At 40.5% G+C, this 19,862-nt stretch overlaps 1 protein-coding gene across 5 annotated transcripts in view; it reads left to right on the top strand.

The window, feature by feature from the left end:
* The window catches only part of mllt10 (MLLT10 histone lysine methyltransferase DOT1L cofactor), a 46,927-nt gene that overhangs the window by 11,456 nt on the left and 15,609 nt on the right, over window positions 1–19,862 (top strand). For 4 of the 5 annotated variants that reach the window (XM_036000003.1, XM_035999990.1, XM_031281904.2 and 1 more), the window contains exons 4-11: window positions 644–753; window positions 884–987; window positions 1,329–1,422; window positions 6,481–6,570; window positions 12,694–12,792; window positions 13,082–13,418; window positions 14,116–14,334; window positions 14,698–15,177. In XM_036000003.1, the coding sequence (XP_035855896.1) occupies window positions 644–753; window positions 884–987; window positions 1,329–1,422; window positions 6,481–6,570; window positions 12,694–12,792; window positions 13,082–13,418; window positions 14,116–14,334; window positions 14,698–15,177 (1,533 nt within the window). The remainder of the gene's footprint in view (window positions 1–643; window positions 754–883; window positions 988–1,328; window positions 1,423–6,480; window positions 6,571–12,693; window positions 12,793–13,081; window positions 13,419–14,115; window positions 14,335–14,697; window positions 15,178–19,862) is intronic. The other variant, XM_036000009.1, reaches the window with a different exon arrangement.

Here is a 19,862-nt window from a genome sequence, read left to right as displayed (position 1 = left end):
TTGTCTTAATGTGGCTGTTAAAATTCAGGTCTGAGTCTATGACTACACCAAGATTTCTGGCTTTGTCTGTTGTTTTTAACATTATCGTTTGAAGCTGAGTGCTGACTTTTAATCGTTCCTCTTTTGCTCCAAAAACAACCACCTCAGTTTTTTCTTCATTTAATTTAAGAAAGTTCTGGCACATCCAGTTGTTAATTTGTTCAATGCACTTAGTCAGTTGTTGTATTGGACTATAGTCAAATAGCAGTGTTCCCACCAACACAAATATACCAGACCAAACACAGAAGTGTATCAACGTCAGTTATGCATTTAGTGCAGAGACTTCACATTTTTGGAGTGTGTGCCATGAGTTACAACTCTAAAGAATGTGCAGGAAAAAAAGCAGTTTTTTGTTTTACCCAGCTGATAAAATGCTGTTAGCAATGTATAAGTATTGTATTCTTCAGCCATTCAGTTCTTTGCAACTTGCAACCAACAAATTAAACGAGTGGATATTATACATCAATTCTGCTCACTCTTATTAATATTCAAGCCCTTCACAAATGGTTTATAAATCTTCATGTAAACGCTGAAATATTTGCCACAAACTCCCTTTTGCTGGTAAGTGCAGAGGTTGATGGTTGTTTTCTGTGTGTCTTTGCAGGCTGGGCCCATGTAGTTTGTGCCCTTTACATACCTGAAGTGGAATTTGCCAATGTGTCAACTATGGAGCCCATAGTACTCCAGTCTGTGCCACATGAGCGCTACAACAAGGTAACAAAATGTTTCTATGCATTTAGACATGTCACAAAATTGCATGTACAGTGTAATTATGATGGACCAAGTCAGTTTTAAAAAAAATGAAAAAGGTCTCTTAACTGCGTGTCTGTGTGCGTGTGTGTAGACATGTTATATCTGTGAGGACCAGGGCAGAGAGAGTAAAGCAGCAACTGGAGCCTGTATGACCTGCAACAAACATGGCTGCAGGCAGGCCTTCCATGTCACATGGTGAGACCCGTTCACATCACATTAACCTCACTAGACAAAGAAGGAGATTGTTTCTTCAGTTCCTCACTCAATCTCAAGGAACGGCTTGTAGATTTTATATACTTTTGAGTAATGTAGGAGAGTTACTGTGGATATTAAGATTTTCATGTATTCCAAACTGCAATGACAACACAGCCCGATTTAGAGTGGTCAAATGTTTTTTATGCCAATTCTGTTTCTGCTTCCAAATAATATTGTTTTGTGGTCATCACTTGTTAGTTTGATACCTATTGTGGTGAAGACGTTTCTCTGTTCTGTTTTTTACATCTCCTAAATTCTCTTTACACTACTCTCCGCCACAGTGCCCAGTTTGCAGGGTTATTATGTGAGGAACAAGGATCGGACGCAGACAATGTCAAGTACTGTGGATACTGCAAATACCACCACAGCAAATTGGTAAGTGTACTCTCATATTTTTGTCATATTCTACAGATGGCATGTCTTTTGATACTCTAAACCACAACTTCACACATCACTAGACAGTATGTCTTTCTTCTTAACTGAATTCATTTTTGTAGCCAAAACCTGTTGCTGCACATGTGAGGACATATTCGATATTTGTGTTGTGATTTGGTATTAAGTTTAATGATTCATTATTAACGGTACTAATTAAACGAGGAGCAAGCTTGTGTTTTTGTAAATATGATAGCATAAACATACAAGTTGACATTAGTTCACACACACTCACCAGCTTGTATTAGACTCATCCATACACAGTCTTTCCTTCAGAACTAAACAATGATCAGACTTTTATGTAGTTTAAGTATGAAACCACTCTGACTGGTGTTTGCATTGAGGGCCACAGTATTTGTTGCATGCGACTACATGTAAATGCATGAGTGTCTTAAAGCTTGTGTGTCTATTAACAAATGAAGATCTATGTGTTTTTTGTTCCACTAACTACAAGCACGGATGACTATCTAGAAGTAACGCACACATATTTGTTTACCTGTAACACAGTGATGAATACCTTTCATCTTGTGAATGACCTTACACTTCTCTGCTGCCACTGAGAGATGACCCATCCTCACCTCTTCCCTCTTATTTTTCTTGTGTCTCTACCTCCCTTAGCCCTTCTCATTCCGGTCCTTCTCCTCTTTCCTCCACCTCCCTATCTTTCGTCCAACCTTTCCTCCGTTGTCGGTTTCTCTTTCCTGTTTGGCCATATCCCTCTTTCAGTCAGCTTTCGGTCTCTGTTGGCATCTGCCCCCTTCTGCCTCCATCTATCTTTCTACCCCATCTGCTTCCTCCTTCACTGGGCCAAGGGATCCATCCCCCCACTGCTTGCCTCTCTATCACCAGTCCTTTACCCTCCATCTACCCCTTTCCTTCTACTCTTATTCCTCCTTCCTTCCTGATTCCTCTGATCTCTCTAACAGTGGCCCGTGGTCCCCTCCACTCCTTTGTGTATTGACACTAAGCCCAGAGTGGACACAGCGGGTTGGGTTTGTAGGTGCTGGCTAGGGTCATTTGAGGCTGGTTTTTACTGTAAGGTCAAACAAGTCTAATCAGGCTTAATTGTTATTTATCCAATTGTTATTTATTCCAACAGACCTGTCATTTCAGTTAGCTTTTATATTTTGGTCAACAGTATTAGTGGCTTTTGTGCTGATTTACTTAAGTTGGACACATTACAGTGTAAGTTTAGTGCTGTTAGAAAAGCTTTTTCCTCTCCTTTTCTAGACGGAATAGGTGTACACAATAGAGTGATGAATATGATGTAAAAGGTTAACCTAAAGAAGACAGAAAAAAAAAAATCTTTTTTTCCTGCACTTTAGTTTTGTTTTTGTTTTGTTTTTACAAACAATTGGCATTCACTCCTAAATGCAGATTGCTGGTTTCTTGTCCATGATTGCTAACTTATCTTTTGTAGTCTGTTAGCCTTACTCTGACTATGCAACCAGCAGAATGCAAACCTGATGGTGGATACCTAGCCCATTGTCAAGCTGAATTCAATCAGACAAGAGAAGAATGAAATAGATAGGCATATCAACGCACAAGCCAACAACTGGATATGCAGAGGAAATGTGTTTTCAGTAAGCAAGTTCACTGTAGAGATGACCTGTTGTGTTCCAGATTTTGTCACAATCACAAAGGTATAGACATGTATGCATGTACACACTCTGTTTCAGTTGGGGGAGGGACGCAAATATGAAAAACAGGAGCGTGACTTAACTGTTATAATTTGTGGAACAGCGGTAGGATGGAAACACAGGACAGGCTTTATAACACACACACACACACACACACACACACACACACACACACACACACACACACACACACACACACACACACACACACACAAACAAACACCATTTTGCAATGTTAAAAAACGCTGATGGAAAGACTCATGCTGTTATATTGATTGTGTATGAATGGCTTTGGATGCTGGGGCATAATGTCATTAAGCTGGGATTGTATGGATGACAGGAATGTACGAGAGGGAATCAATAATGAGAAAAGCAATGTTAGCAGAGTGGGTTTCATAAAATACCACTTGATGGATGTTTACGGCATGTTAGCATCATATGGTATTTGACTGGACTCTGTCAGTAGCCAAATCTAATTTTAAACTTAGATTAGCCTTGTTTGTTGTTGATTTCATCAAGACTGTGTAAATAATTACCCCTTATATCTAAGGAGTATAAATGCACTGGTTGACGCGTCAGTTTTACTTTTCCAATCATCCACACTCTGTGTTGCTGGCACACGGCTGCATTTGGTTTCAAACCTCTTCTGTGACAGTGGTTGGCAATGGCAAATGTTGTTGCATAACTTTCTGTCACAAGCTGTTCTTCCAAAGCAACCGATCTTTAGCAGTAAAAACATAACAGTCCAGTTAAAGGTGCAATATGTAATATTGACAGCTAGTGTTTAAAATAAAAGTACAAATTCAAAATACTGGAGAGAGTCGTCTCCCTCGCCCCCTCCTCCCCAACTCGAAGTTCTCGGAGGTTGCCAGTCTGAGACCACAGCATCCGTTGCTAGACGCCTGTCTCACATAGCCAGACATTTCTTCACAGCACAGCGGAGTAGCTAATGTTAGATCCTGGCTATATTGACAGTCATAAAAGCCTGTGCTCACGCAGATCTCTCTACCCAACTGACAGGCACACTTTTTCGGCTTAGAATTACGGTAGGAACTGCTAAAAACACATTAACCTTGCCATCCTCTCCACCCTACTGAATGCACTTCATTTTCTTAGAATTACGGCAACAATCGCTAAACACACTGCAAACTCACGGTCCTCTCTTCCCGATTTACAGCCTCCCTCTCTTGGCTTCAAATAATTCACCGTTGTCAGCTATGACTGAACAGCCTACATGTTGTAAACAGCCGGAGCCCGCTTGTTGCCTGGTCCTCTGGTAACATTACCAATTAGCAGGGTTAACATGTCAGCGTTAACTTAGCCAGGACCAGTCGGGATCCCTTTACAGGCTGTGTCTCAATTGTTTTTGCGAGTAACCAACTCGGGTACTCTAGCTATATAATTCAATGTGAGTACACGAATGTTGAAATGACATAAAATGCCTGTCCCTTGTAGCTGTGATAAATTAGCCTGAAGCTAATGCTTACCTGTTCAGGAGGAAATTAGACAACTCAGCATCCTTTTGGGCTCTAAGCTGTCTCCATCTTTCAAATACATCTCCAATATTTACCCAGACGGGTTTGTTACGTCTCTGGTCACGCAACTGTTAGAAAGGTGCTGTTTTTTTTTTTTTTTTTGGTCGGGTAGAATCTATCTCCGTTGATTCTGTTCGTTTGTTTGCTGCTTTCATGGCTGTACTAACGTTACAGTTGTAGCGCGCTGGGTTTACGTTTTTAAAGGTAACGTTATATCTGGCAACCCGACCTGGCTGTCAAACTGCACAGTTGATAACAACACACAGGCCAAAACACAAACAGAAATTCGGTCACGGAACGTAAATTCCAAAAGGAGAAAATACTGGCATTATCATTGTTGTCAGAAAAGGTAGTATTACAACTTAGCATGTTTCCTTAATATTTGATGACGCATTGGGGTCATTTTTGGATTTATTACAGTAAATATTGGACCTTTAAGTTATATTTATTGAATAGAAAATGTAACAAAGCTTCTGTCCCAAAACATCTATCCCTGAAAAAGGTACAAAGAAAATAAACTAGAAAAAAAAAATTAGGCAAGATTGAGTAAAACAGAGTGGTTTAAGTTAATTCTGCTTTCAGCTTTTTCTCTAAGTTAATACAATGTGTTTTTATGTTTTATACTTGTCCTGTAAGTTTGAATGATAATGTAGTGCATGGTAGTAGGAACATAATTGATTAACTCTTTTGTATGTGTTGTACAGTATGTCAGTATGGAAATGAAAATTTAGACTTTTAAAGGGAAGAGATTGCTATGTGACTCAGACAATGAGCTGTATGTGAGGCCAGAAAAGGAGGATTTATCCCATGGTGCACTAGGTTGCCTCGGATAGTCAGTTTTACATGAAATGCCAAAAGACACAGTCTTTGGTCATAGATCTGTACTTTTGAATAGAGACTGGGTAAACGCATGCCTTGATCTATGCCTGGAGGTAATTTGGCTGTAATTTGAGGATGCAGTTGTTTATCACCATGGCAACAGTTTCTATGAGCAAGAGCAAGCTGACTTAAACTGAGATCGATAACCAAGACCCCTTAAAAGCGTCCCATGATGCCTCTTTAGATCCTAGTTTTGGAAAAGGAGTTTTAATAACAATAGTGGTTGTGTGGGTTTTTACTGTTGCTCTCAATCCAGATTTAGTTTTTCTTTTAATGTGAGGTATTGATAGTTATTCTACACTAATGGTTACATTTGGTCAATGAAAGGAAAAGATAAAAGAAATGGCCTTTTCTACAGTGGAGGTATAATTTATTGTTTAAATACTACAACCATGCTTTTTTTTACTCCTCTTATGGACTAGGCCTGCACGATAAATCGTTATAAAATCGCGATCTCGATTTAATTTTTACTTTTTGACTTTTTTGGTAGACTGCGGTACTTAAATCGTCAGTATGTACTTTATTTTCTTTATTCATTGAAGCCTCTGTTTACAGGCTTGTGGTGATGCACAATGTGCTATAGGTGCCAAAAAAAAATCTATGTTTGGTACTGCCAATTTGTTTTGTTTTGTCGTGGTTCATGTGTGCAATAAACATTACACTTCGTGAGAAAAAAATCGTGGCAGAGAATCGTGATATCAATTCTAAGCTTAAGAAATCGTGATTCATATTTTTCCCCAAATCGTGCAGGCCTACTATGGACACAAGTTTCATGTTGGTGAGAATGTTTTTTTGACTGTTTTGGAATTTTGAGTTCAGTCAGCCTTTTTTAGTTTCTTAAGTATTGTTTATTTTTTTATATCAATAAGATTTTTTGGGGGTCTAATTTAAGACTCTTTTCTTTGGACTTCATCCAGTAACTTGGAGTTCCTCTTTCCGCTTTTTAGCGAAGGAGCAGGGGCCGTGGTAGTAGGTCTCAAAGCTTAAGTGACTCTTCCTCTCAGTGTATGGATAGACCCCGAGACAAGGACATGAAGGTAAGACAGCCCTCAGATCTTACCCTCTCTATGCCACCAAACCACGACTGTGACTCCACCAGAAACATGCTATGTGACCACCACTGTTACATGCTCACACTGTGGAGAGACAATCAAATATGCAGTAAAAGCATCGACCAATAATACTTTTCAGTGGTTCTTATAATGGCTCCATAATGAGCATTTATGGAGACAGTCTGAATATATTGGCAGATCATTATTTATGACAAGCAGGTCTCAGAACGCTTGTTTTTGTTCAAATGACAAGGCAAATGGAAAAAGAAGTGTGTGGTTTTGATTAACTATTGTAGATGTATATTAGTGCTCTCTATGCTATCATATCTTAATATATTACATGTTGACAATTAACCAAAACCCCAACAAATGTCTATCCTGGGTCTTGAACATTACTTTTAAGCCAGTTGACAAAAATCGATTCAAATGGATGAATGGCCTTGAAAGTAATTCTTTTGGTATTTTATTTCAAATTGTAATGAATATTTCCGAGGAAAAACACATGCTATAGAAGTTAATGATTTGAGCATAATATCTTGACAGAGTGTAAACATTTGTCACACCTCAAAACGCATCAATGTCTTTAGTTTTACTAAATAAGGCCTTTAAAATCCCAGAAGTCCTTTTAATAATTTGATGTCCAAGTGAGTGCCGAAATTGTATTTTATAAGACCCAGCAGCAGTTGCATTTGGGTTGTTTTTTAGCTGCTAGTATGCCTGCAGCCCACCTACACCCACCAGTGATCGCAGCCTCTAATGAATGCTGCATTAGTGTGACTTAATCAGTCACAGCTGTTAGCAGAACATGTAATCACAGGCTGTGAAAAATCTGAATTTACAGGAGGTGTCAAGTCATCTGTTGTTCCACTTTTTTTTGTCATGTGTACCGATCCCTTGTCAGAACGGAGGACAGGGCTCAAGCTGAATAATCCCCGTTCGCCTGCAGTTGTCATTCTTAAAAAGCAGAATGTTAAAGTAGTTGGGAATTTTTCCGATGTTGATAATCTATCTCTACCCAGTATAGCCCCAAAAATGTACCACAGCAACCACATGACTGTCCCTTTACAGTTGAGCTGTTCAGTGTCATTGATTCCCATACCCAGCTCTCCAACAATGTGCCCTGTTTGGACAGCACTTTCAAAATGCATCCATCCTTGCTCCCTCCTTGAGTAGCAATCACTGGGAAGAGTTTACAGGCTCCAAATGTTGATGTTGGGGTGTGAAGTTCATCAAGCACTTATAGCAAAAGGATCGAGCGCAAAGTACATTGCAGCAAACAAAGGATGCTTATTAGATAATACAAGCAAGAACAAGTAGGCCTACTTAACATACTCAGACATGTAAGCCAGAGCTTGTGTGGGTGTATTTGTGTGTACTGTAGGATTATTTTAGCCAAGGGAAACTTGGTCCAGACCACCTCAAAAATAAGAAACATACACTTTCACTGTTGTTTAACAAATGTGAATCACAACAGAATCTTTTTCTGACGAGAATAAAATGTGGTATTAGATGATGACTCAACCAAGTTGTTTGCTTACAATTCTTCTCAGTCATCTAAAATACTCTCCATATGTCCCTTATATTAATGCTGTTCTACTCATAATGCAGCTGCACAGTGCATACTAAGTGCGTTCATAAAACATTTCAATTTAAGAAGGGGATGCTTTAAATCTGCGTTAGAAAGAAATATAAAGCAGCTCTGAAAAACATCACAAATAAAAGCTCTGAGCAAAATTAAAGTATTACAAATGGCTTTCTAATTAAAATAAATTCAAAACATTTAAACCGATAACTTGCTGCGATAAATTTTGAGGTAAAATCATTTTACAACACATCAGTATAACAACCTGATACAGAGGCTGGATATAATGTACCAAAGATGGTCATTTGACAGGGCTGCCTATACTGTAGCTGATATAGATCCTTCAAACAAGCTCAGTGATAGTAAGTCTTAATTATTAAGAGTATAAAAATAATACAATTATAATAAATAATACAAATAGTGGTTTTTTTTTTTAGCTCAGTGTTTTCAGATTGAGGAAGGAAGAAAGAATGGATGCATTTTGAAAGTCTCTCTTGGCCCTGCAGCACTCTAAATAAGAGGAAGTCTGCGTCTCAACCAAGCTTGTTTTTTTTCACCTGAATGGCATAACAAATAATTGTTCCATTTCCACTGAATGAAATGCTCATGTGCTAACAAGATGGTGGATTTATTTTTAAACCTGTGTTTATGCAGACAGCTCGGTAGATATTTTGTTAATGATGCTGTCCCAGAAGACTGATGCTCTGAGTTCCCTTTTCCATCTTTTTTACAATTATATATGTTTTTGATAGAAAAACATAACAACAAGACAATGGAGGTTTCATGTGTTAATTCATATTAAATAATTAGGGGAATCCAAATTGAGCATGTTGTGACATTTTATGTACTTAATGTGTGTGTGTGTGTGTGTGTGAGAGAGTGAGAGATCCAGCCCCTCTACCCTGGTTGTTCTTCTATACCTTTATTACTTCCTCTGCATTTCCAATGTTCTTTTTTTTTTTTATTCCTTTCCCTTCTGTGTGTGTGTGTGTGTGTGTGTGTGTGTGTGTGTGTGTGTGTGTGTGTGTGTGTGTGTGTGTGTGTGTGTGTGTGTGTGTGTGTGTGTGTGTGTGTGTGTGTGTGTGTGTGTGTGTGTGTGTGTGATCCAGCCCCTCTGCCCTGGTTGTTGTTAATACTGCCTTATATGCGTTGGAGTATCACTCGCATGTGCACACACACTCTATCAACATTCCAGGGTCAGAGATCAATAGCCTCAGATGTGTGTGTCCACACATCCAAACTTGCATTTCTTATGTGGTTTGGAGGCTCAGATGGATACCCACCTCATGTTAGACCCTGCAGTCAAACTACAGCAGGGGCTAAAAGATCCCCACTTAGAAAAGGCCTGCAGGAAACACACACACACACACACACACACACATCTATACATACACAATGGCTGGTCAGAAATCCTGGAGGAAACTACATAGGGGAATTCCTGGTAGGCCGTGGCAGATTATTTTTCCCCTCACTTCCTGTTCCTCCGTCCCCCCGTTTTCCCTCGCTTCTCCTCAGCCCTCCTCACCTCTGTGTCTGCACCCTCTCGTCTTCCTCCTAAGGCCATTGAGTTAACTTGTGAACCATTTAAAATGCATGTTACATCAAATTAAAAGGCAATATTTTTATCTTGCCTCATTTGCTTTATTTTCTTACATAACGAATAGTTACGTTTAATTAATTTTAATTTCTTGTCTATGAGCATTACCGCAAGGAAAAGTACAACACGCATACCAATTGTGCAGTTCAAAAGGCAGTTTGAGAACAATTTAGTCAATTAACATGAATTATTCATTTATAGTTCTGATCATTTTTTAATTTATAAGTCATTCATCAAGCAAAAATGCAAAAACACCATCTGATTTCAGCCTCTAAAATGTGAGGATTTGCTGCTTTTCCGTGTTTGATTTAAATATAAGATGAATATTTGACTGTTGATTTGGCAAAACAGTTGACTTGAGGTCTGAGAGTTAATTATGGGCATAGTTCACCATGTTCTATCATTTTATTGACAAAATTATCAATCCATGGATTGTTACAGTCTATCATTTTATTGACAAAATTATCAATCCATAAATTGTTACAGCCCTAATTTAAATATATTTAGTTTTAGTGACCGACATTCAAAAAACAAGATGCCCATGTGTACGGAGAGACTAAAGAAGTTTCCAGACATATTTTCAGAACTGTAAAGAGGTACTTCTAAGGAATCGTGTTTGTGTGTGTGTGAGTTTCCCAGTTCAGAACCCCATGACCAGCATTCGACATAGACGGAGAGGATTTCAGCCCACCGTTGTATTGCTCATTGCTCGGGGGTTTGTTGATAAATAGACGTGGCCCTCATTCTCTGCCACATCTCATATTTACCCCACGCAGTCTGAAAGACCACTCGGACATGTCAAATGATCAGGCTGCTAATGGTCAGCAACGGAGAAAGAGGGGAAAGGACACGCTGAAAGGCTTTGTCTCTGCCTGTATAATCAATTGACCTGATTGATAAGGATGTGTCAGGGTTACATTGTGTGTGTGTGCGTGTTGTGTTTCCCACGCCCAGTTGTGTGTGTGTGTGTGTGTGTGTGTGTGTGTGTGTTATCCGACCCTCTCAGCTCAGCCTCTGTCCATCAACACCTACCTCTGGAATGTTCATGAAAAACAACAAGGGAATCCCAAAGAATTTACCTCCCTCTCACTCTCCTTTTTCTCCAGTATCATCTCTCCTTTTTGTTGTAGTAGATGCTGTTTTTAAGTTAACCGTCTCACTTTGTGCAGTCACTCACTTTATCCTACGTTTCTCTTTGGTTATCTGCTTTCTGCAGCCAATTTGTAGTAGTTCCAAACAGTTTAGGGACAGCCCTACAGAAATTAACCTACAACAATTTTGATAATCGTGTAACTAATTCGAGTAAAAAATGAAAACATTTGTTGGTTTCAGCCTCTTAAATGTGAGAATTTACTGTTTTTTTCCTGTTTTATATCACTGTTAATTGATTTTATTTGGGTTGTCAACGTTGGTCTGACAAAACAAGCAATTTAAAGACGCCACACACATTTTATAGACTAAACAGTTACTTGATTAATTGAAAATAATAGGGTTAAAAAAACAAACGGCGACTCACCAGTAGGTCAGTCATTACAAACTCATGCTGTGCAGTCAAACATCGTTTAGACTCACAAAACTCCATTTTATATTCTAGTGGGGATCCGAACGTTTCTAAAGATACAAAAAAAAAATGCCAGCTTTCTTTTTTGAAATTCTGTATGAAATGATGCACAAAATAACTTGTTTGAATGGTAAAACTGAAAAACAATCTCACTTAAACTTACAGTTCTAAAGGAAAGCTGCGACAAACTGTTACAGAATGCCAGGCAGCATGGAATAAGGTGATTCTAAGTACTTTAAAGCTATTTAATGGAAAACAAAAAGGGAAAAGTTATACCCAAAAAATACACATACAAAAGGAACTCTGCAACATTTGTTTCCTAACCCCAGAGTGCAGAGAGGTTACATTGGAGCTGCTATCTCCTGATTTGGCTGGTGATGTCTGTTAACTGCCACTCATAGAGGAAGTCTGGCTAAACTGTCACCAGCCTTCATGCAGCAACCCTGGGGGGGGAGGGGGCGTTTTCTGGTGTTCCGAGTTGTCATGACACTGAGCATCACAAGCATGTTGAGTCCCATGTCGTCTCTCAGGATCGCTGCATATTTTCACTGCCAATCTTCAAGAGTGGTTGGGTGGGTGTGTATGGATGTGTGCCTGCATGCATGTGAGTGTCCATGTAAAGTGTGTGAGAGCGTACATGCACCTGTCTGCTTGTATGCCTGTGCAGAGAGGTGTCAGTGTGCGGGGCGCGTATGTGAGGTGTAAATGCGCTGGCACCCAGGCGCCACCTCGGGTGCGACAGGAGGGGGGCAGCACTCGTGTGATAGCAAGGGTGTAAATTGAGCTGTGATGGTCCAAGGAGGAGGATATGATTGGATAAAACGATGAGACCTTGTGCGCGGCAAGAGGCACTTAGACACACTCTGCTTTAAACTGCAGCGTGCAGAATTCCTGTTTCCTCCTGCCCATTCTTTATCACTCTTCCATCCCTCTCTTTGTGTTTGTGGATCTCTTAGCTTTCATCTCAGACCGAGCCTTTGAAATGTAATGCCCTCTTTTTCTATCAGCCAAACGCGCGCGCGCACACACACACACACACACACACACACACACACACACACACACACACACACACACACACACACACACACACACACACACACATTCTTCCTCTTTTGTGCTTGTATCCTAATAACTCATACCTTTTTTTTTTACTTTCTTTTATTTTTGCCATCTCTTTGAATATAATCTTTAACAGAACAGTTTGCGGATATTGTATGTACGTCTCCACATTTTGTATTTTCCTAATGTTACTCAAATGCAAGAGAGAGATGCAAAATAAGGGTTGTAGGAGGTCTGTTTTTATCTTCGTAGCGGCTTCGTCACCCATCCATTTTTCCTTTTTTTCCCCCTATTTTCCATGCTCAGAAACACAAGGAGCGCGACAGACACAAACCGAAACACAAGAAGATCTCCATGGATATGTCGCCCTCCCTTGTTCTTCCTAACATCATGGTCCCAGATAAGGTGAGGGCACTCCTCACTTTTTTTTGTGAATTGTGTCTGGGTTAGTTAAATATTTCAGCAAGGGTGGGTGGCTGTTTTTTCTTTTTACCTTGATTTACCTTTGTTGCTCTTCTGTATCCCTCACATATCCTGTCCTCCCGCTGACCTTTCTGACCTTCTCCCCCTCTTAACCGGCATTGTTTTGATAATTTTCTTTCGTTGTTCCGGCGCTTTTCATGGTTCCCATACTCCCTTTCCGTTCAACCATAATTTTTCATTGTTCTCCCTCCCTTTCCTCTTTCTCCTCCAGACCTACAACAGCAGCAGCGCAGGGGTAGGAGTCCCCTCTCTGCCGGCATCCTCACAGAAGCGACTGGACGACGGCACTGCCCGTTTCACCACCGCCAACTTTCAAGAAGTGTCGTCCGCTCTCTCGGGTGGAAGTTCCAAAGATGGCTTGGCCGCAGACGCTGGAAAGGCAGCGTCTGAGGTGAAGAACAAGAAAAATAGCGGCGCAAGTCATGCGGTGGGACAGAGGGGGGGCCGCAAGTCTCTCACCTCGTCAGGGAAACCCCTCCCCTCCGCCGTGGTCACCATGGCAACCTCCTCCACATCTGCCTCTGCTTCCACTGGGCCTTTCCACCAAGGTGAATTAATGGCTGCAAATGGTCCTGATATTTTTACCACAACTGGGAATTAACCCTGCAGTTAGAAAAAATGGAAACGCAATGACAAATCATCTGGTGTTACTGCCCTGCCTGCCCACCCACCCCAAACCTGCAAGTGCAGCACAATTGCAATTACAGCATTAGTATTAAAACCCAAATACGAGTGTGATTCATGTGGTTTGTGTGCTGTGTCATTGGTTGGATTTTGGCCGGACACCAGACCTTTGTGTGTGGCCGTGATAACAGTGTTTCTTCTTGACTGGCCTCTGGCTCCTGTAATCGGGGGCCCTGTCTAGGAGAAGACACAGAAACACACAGGAAGAAAGAACATGTGGTGAGGTCAGGACCTGAAAGGAGTGAGAGCTCACACTGAGCTCCTGTGTTTTGTACTATCAGAACCTTGAAGGCCTTGTCAGGTGTGTTTGTGTGTGTCTAGTAGAGAAATGGTTCCTCTGTTACATGGGAGGACTACACAATGAGGGAGGGCTGACTGTAGAGCAGATAGAGAGCAGGAGAGCAGATAAAATGCTTATTTAGGTTATCTTGTTTCTTCTCCTCCCATGATGATGGAAAGGAGAGTCGTATGAAAACTTTTCCAGCTTAATGTCTGTTTCTCTCCTGCTACTTGTCATTCCTTTCTATCTCCACTCATTGTGATTGTTGTTCTTTGTTCCAGGCCTCCTGTTGACCAGTGCCAGCAAGACGCCCTCTGCCCCTTCCTCCTCAGACTTCCTAAGTTTTTCAGATTCAGCGTTGCGTTCGGGGGGTGGGACTACCTTCTCCTCGCCGCCATCTTTCAGCAGCTGCCTCGTGAAGCCGAGCTCGGAGGGCGGAGCTTCAGAGGGAACTACGACACTCTTCGGCTCTCTGATGTCCGCTACTACGGCTTCTGCAGGTACCAGACGTCTTTTCACGCCAATGGTCGCTTAAAGTATTATTACAAGTTTTTTTTGTTACTTGGGTATATGCTCAATTATTAGTTTTTTACCTTTTTCATGGTCACATTTTTGGTCTCATTATTACAGTGATGCTACAGTTTTTAAGGAATGTTTCTTCAGTTACGGAAGTAATCATTAGATAAATTAATAATGAGTAGTAGTAATCGTTAGTTGCAGCCCTAATTTACAAGAGAACTGATGACGCAGGTTGTGCTTGCCTATTGAAATAGATTCTTTGATGGCCAACTAACGACAACAAAACACCAACAGACCACAGGCTTTATATTTAAAAATTCAGTTCTGCTTTCTTATCATTTCAGTGGGCGGTAAGCTGTATGAGAATTCCCACAGTCACATAGCTAGCGAGACAACAAGCCTCGGTGGCTCCGCTGGCTACAAACGGCCCCAACCCTCCAGCTCAGTGCCGGGGATTGGAGGAGCAGCGGCAGGAGGAGGGGAAGATGGGGTGAAGAAGAAAAAGAAGGGCAACTGGCGAAACAGATTTGGACCTTGCTTTACTACGGATGTAAAGCCCTCCGAGCCAGCTCCCTCCCTGACTCTCTCCACCTCCTCCACGGCCAACACCTCCTCCTCCACCGCCTCCCCAGCCTCCTCTTCATCCTCGACGCTCACAGGCCGGCCGGGCTTAGTATCCAGCAGTGGATTAGGAGTGGGGGTGGGAGGAGGAGGAGAGAGGGGGCTGGGGGTCATGGGTGTCAGCGGTGGGATTCAGAAGTCCCCGTCACTCCTCAGGAATGGGAGTCTGCAGAGCAACAGCAGCTCCACAACCGCTGGGTCAGGTGAGGAGGAAACCATTAACGCACATAAAACACAACAATAATGAGAGGTTTTGAAAGCTCATATGTCACAGATTTCACAATGAGAAATAATCTCTCAGATCCATCCGTCTGTCAGTGTCAGCTGCATTAAGGATATTGCCTTCACAGTTTCACTATAGCTAAACAAATATTAGAATTCTGAAATTGTTGTTGCCAGCTAAAAAGAGGAAACGGGCTGGTTTTATTCAACCTTTATTAGCCATTTATGTCCTCTAAAGGCCCTGACACACCAAGGCGACCGTTGGCCGCCCGTCCATGTTGGGCTGACGGTGAGTGACCGTCGCCCTAGTTTGTGCGGTGTGTCCCGCACCGTCGCCACGCGTCGGCCTTTAGCTGAACAGGCAATCCATCTGATAGGCTGTTAAGCATCTCGCCTGATCAATCCAATACACACATAGCTGTTGAAACTGGCCAAAAACTACATTTGAATGTTCCTTCTAAAAAACACATAGTTTCGAATGATTGGAATAACTATTTTAATGTTATTTCACTAATATCCTATACCGTGATATTTTAATATAAAAACTGTAATAGACCTCCCTCTCTCTGCACTGTCTGCACTGCTAAACAATTAGCCCCCTAGCAAGCAAGCTAGAATACTAGTCAGCCGGCCAGCCTCTAAATTAGTAAAATGTAACAACTTAATATTTCATTCACACACTCTTGTCACATCGTAGGAAAGCACATTGTTATCGACAGATGAGTGACAATTTTGTTCGCTACTTTTCTGTAACCAGTGTAGAATGAAGGCATGTTTGGTGGGTGGCAAGCTTTTGAATTAGCAAGCTAACGTTAGCTAACTAGCCAGCAGTGGGCCGTTCGGGTTGGTCCCTCCGCGCCGCTCCCACCGTAGGGAGAATTTTTGCCGAGAGAACAGATGACAGCCCAGGAAAGGGACAGTCTGGTTAGCCATCTCCCAGTGTCCACTGTTTTCCCGGCGGGGAGTGAAGCAGAGGGACCTTGGGCTCCATTCGGTTCTGCCGCTGCTGATTCGAGCAAACGCTGTTTGATGTTGGTATCATAGCAACGTTTGTGTCCAGTTTCCCTTGTTGAATGATGAATAGAATGACCGCCGCCTGCTGGTATGGAGAGCTATTTCCTCTCACACAGGCGCAGAACGTACGTGGTACTTGGCTGTCGGCTGTCGTCTCTGCGGTGTGTTCCAGTGTTGATTTTTGGCCAAAACAAAGGCGACTTCGTCGCCACTAGTTCCTGGCCTTCGGCTTGGTGTGTCAGGGCCTTTAGATAAAGAAGTTCTGTCCCATCGTGTTCACCATAGCATCATCAAAATTATTAAAAGGGAAGTGGCTCACGTGTGGCATTGTTGTAGCAGTTTTTGTTCTTCATGTCCAGCTCCTGACTTGTGGAGCTTTCTTGCCATTCACCACTAAATGCTAATGCATTAAACAGAAAATGTTTGTAGATTGCGTCTGCGGCAACAAAGTATGAACACTACCAGTCACAAACGGGAAGGATTTGACACACCTTTGTTATTGTCTCCTTGTGTGCATGTGTGTGTAAGTCAGAGTGCAGGTCTATGTGCCGTTTGCTCACACACGTGGAATTGGTCTGTATGTTTCTTTCATCGTGTTCAGTTGCTTGGCAACTGTCTTTATGCTTTGGAGTTCCCCTCTGCTGATGGAAATGGCTCCGTACAGCCCACACATCTTTCCTTCTTCCAGAATTACCACCCTTTTGTTTCTCTATCCTGTCTCTCTGTTGCTGTCTCCTCTACCTGCATTCTGCTCATCCCTTAAATCCTCATCTCACCTGTTGATGCTTTGTGCAGTTAAAGGTGTACATGTGTTTACATAGTCCCAAGTCAATGCATATATGTGTATAAGCACATGCTTATTAAATACAAATGTAAATTAAAATTAGAAAATAGATGCTCTAATCAGGCCAACATCCATCCCTGATAAGTAGGGTCAGCGGATCTGATACAGCAATTTGTTCCTGTTCTTTTACATATTTGCACAAGAGACTCCTGTGTCTCTTTGTCTTTTACAGAGTTTTTTTTAATTTAGCTGATTCCTAATTATAAAATAGTAGTATAATGTATTTTCAATTGTACCACTCATTTCAAAGTGATTCATTACATCTTGTTAAATTATGTTTGTCCTTAACCTTCAAAACCTCTTAAATATTAGACAAACCACTCAGTGCCAGATTCATTGGATGGAGCGTCCATAGAATAACATCAATCAGTAGTAATTCTGATGTTTTTCCTCATAGCAGTATAGTTCTTAAAGTATGAAAAATGTTGGGATTGCTAAGAAGAAGTTTAACAATACACTGATTCTAATCTAAACATCTGTTGCTTGGTGTGTATAGTATGATTGTCTCGATCTACATATTTTGAAACATACATAGTTATAAACTTAAGAAACATAAACCAACCAAAATTGTTGAGTCTTTGTCTGTTTGCATTTGCATTCAGGTGCAGAGATTATTTTATACTCATCATCATCAAAGCTTTATGCCAGACATTTTATACATCTATCATTACCCCCAATTTAATGGGTTTCATTTCAATTGACAGAAATTTTCTTCTACATATAGATATCTATCTATCTATCTGTGTGTGTGTGTGTGTGTGTGTGTGTGTGTGTATATATATATATATTATATATATATATATATATATATTATATATATATATATATATATATATATATATATATATATATATATATATATATATATATATATATATATATATATATATATATATATACATACATACATACATACATACATATAGATAGAGCTATATAGAGATATAGATATATATCTATATATATATGTTGCTTTTTATCAAATTAATGTTACTTGGAGGAAACATGAAATGTAGCAATTAGACTTTGTTTGTTTCACACATTGCAATGATTGTATCATTGCAAACCCTCAAATTTATTGTTGCTAATATGGATATTTTATATTTTCGTAGCTTTGAGCATAAGTTGGAGAGTCAAAAACAAGGACTGTCTGGTGCTGTTCCCGTTGTGAATATGATTTATTTGCAGCAGTGGTGGAGGATAATTTTGTTTCTGATTCTAGCGTCCATCTCAGTTTTTGGTGCTTGTGCTTTTCCCTACAGTAGTGGCGGCATTTCTGCCCACAGCTGGTGAAAGAAGATAGGGAGGACAGTAGTGGTTATGTATGGCTATGCATTATGTGTGTGTGTGTGTGTGTGTGTGTGTGTGTGTCTGAGAACCATGTGTTCTTCTTCCTACTGTAAATATTTAGCCACGGGTTAATGCAGGGCAGTAATGGGGAGGATCTTGGCATTTACCACCCCCTCCCCTCCATCCTGTCTGCTGACTCCACCGTGCTGATGGATAGATAGTTAGCCTGATAGATATGTGTTGGAGGGTGGGGAGAGGCAGGGGGTTAGATTTTGGTTAGGTTAATGTTTGACGCCAGGGGGGTCACTGATGGGACGATCGAGCTGGTAGAGTGCAGCGGGTTTGGTGTGTGGGGGAGGAAAGTTGTTGGGTGGATATGAATTTATTCAGACCAGAGGGAGTGTGTGTTTAGAGAAGAATGAGAAAAGAGACAAGAAAGCACAATACACTATTGCTGTTTAATTAATGTATTTATTTGCTCATTTATATGATGTTTTATTGGGTTTTTTTTCAAAGGTTTCTTCAGGTTCTTTTTTTCCCCTCATCCCAGTGAAATCATAATTATCAGCAACTTCTTCTCACTGCAGTACACATGTTAAGACGTTAAGTTGTGAAATCAGGGAAATCGGAAACCTGTCTGCATTAGAAGAAATAATTTGGAGGTTGGATAAAAAATTTAAAAAAAATTGGCCACTGTGGAATTTTACTTCACAATTTGAAAACTTTTTTTTTTTTTATACGTGATTACATTTTAGTTAACAATTTAATTGATTTGCAATACAGTGTGAGCACCATGGTTGATCGAGCCTGAACATTTTTTTTGGGAGTAGGGAATTCATCCAAAACACTTAAAGCTGAAGAAAAACAACACACACACACACACACACACACACACACACACATGCAAAAAATCTTAAACAACGCATCTGAAAATTGGAGACAAACATTTTAAAGAGACCTCTCTTTCATGTGCATTAGAAAATATGTGTTCCTCCACAATAAACTGCAGAATAAGTATATGGTAAAAATATTTTCAGTTGAATTTACAGATGTTCACTCACTTAACAATTTTAAACCTAACTGCATAATTGTAGAGACTCTTAAATTTAGTTAGTTAAGTTAGTAACCAAACTGTTTTAACTGGCTTAATCAGTCTGTTGCAAACCCACATGCATTTTGTCATATATGCTCCCTCTACACATTGACGCGATGTTTGAATACATTTCTGTTTGTCTTTGGTGGTAGAAAATTCTCAGAATAATACATATTTCTGTTGTTCCCCACATTCCATTTTTAAATATGAGTTTTTAAGTCTGCAGTTTATCAAAAACAAGCTACAGGGCCCCAGGCTTCAGCATCGCACGGCTACTTAAATTTCCCTCTTCAGCTGTTTAATAACAGAGTATGATGCCATCCACTTGGTTTTTAGATTGGACTTAACCCTTCCTAAATAGACAACATAGATTTCCTATGGAGATAATACCAGCTTGAACTAATCAAGGTGGATATTTTTGAAGC

This window comes from Sander lucioperca, chromosome 1 (genome assembly GCF_008315115.2).
Source record: "Sander lucioperca isolate FBNREF2018 chromosome 1, SLUC_FBN_1.2, whole genome shotgun sequence".
Taxonomy (NCBI): Eukaryota; Metazoa; Chordata; class Actinopteri; order Perciformes; family Percidae; genus Sander; species Sander lucioperca.
The sequence above is the reverse complement of the archived record's forward strand: the minus strand, read 5'-3'. Positions and strand labels throughout refer to the sequence as shown.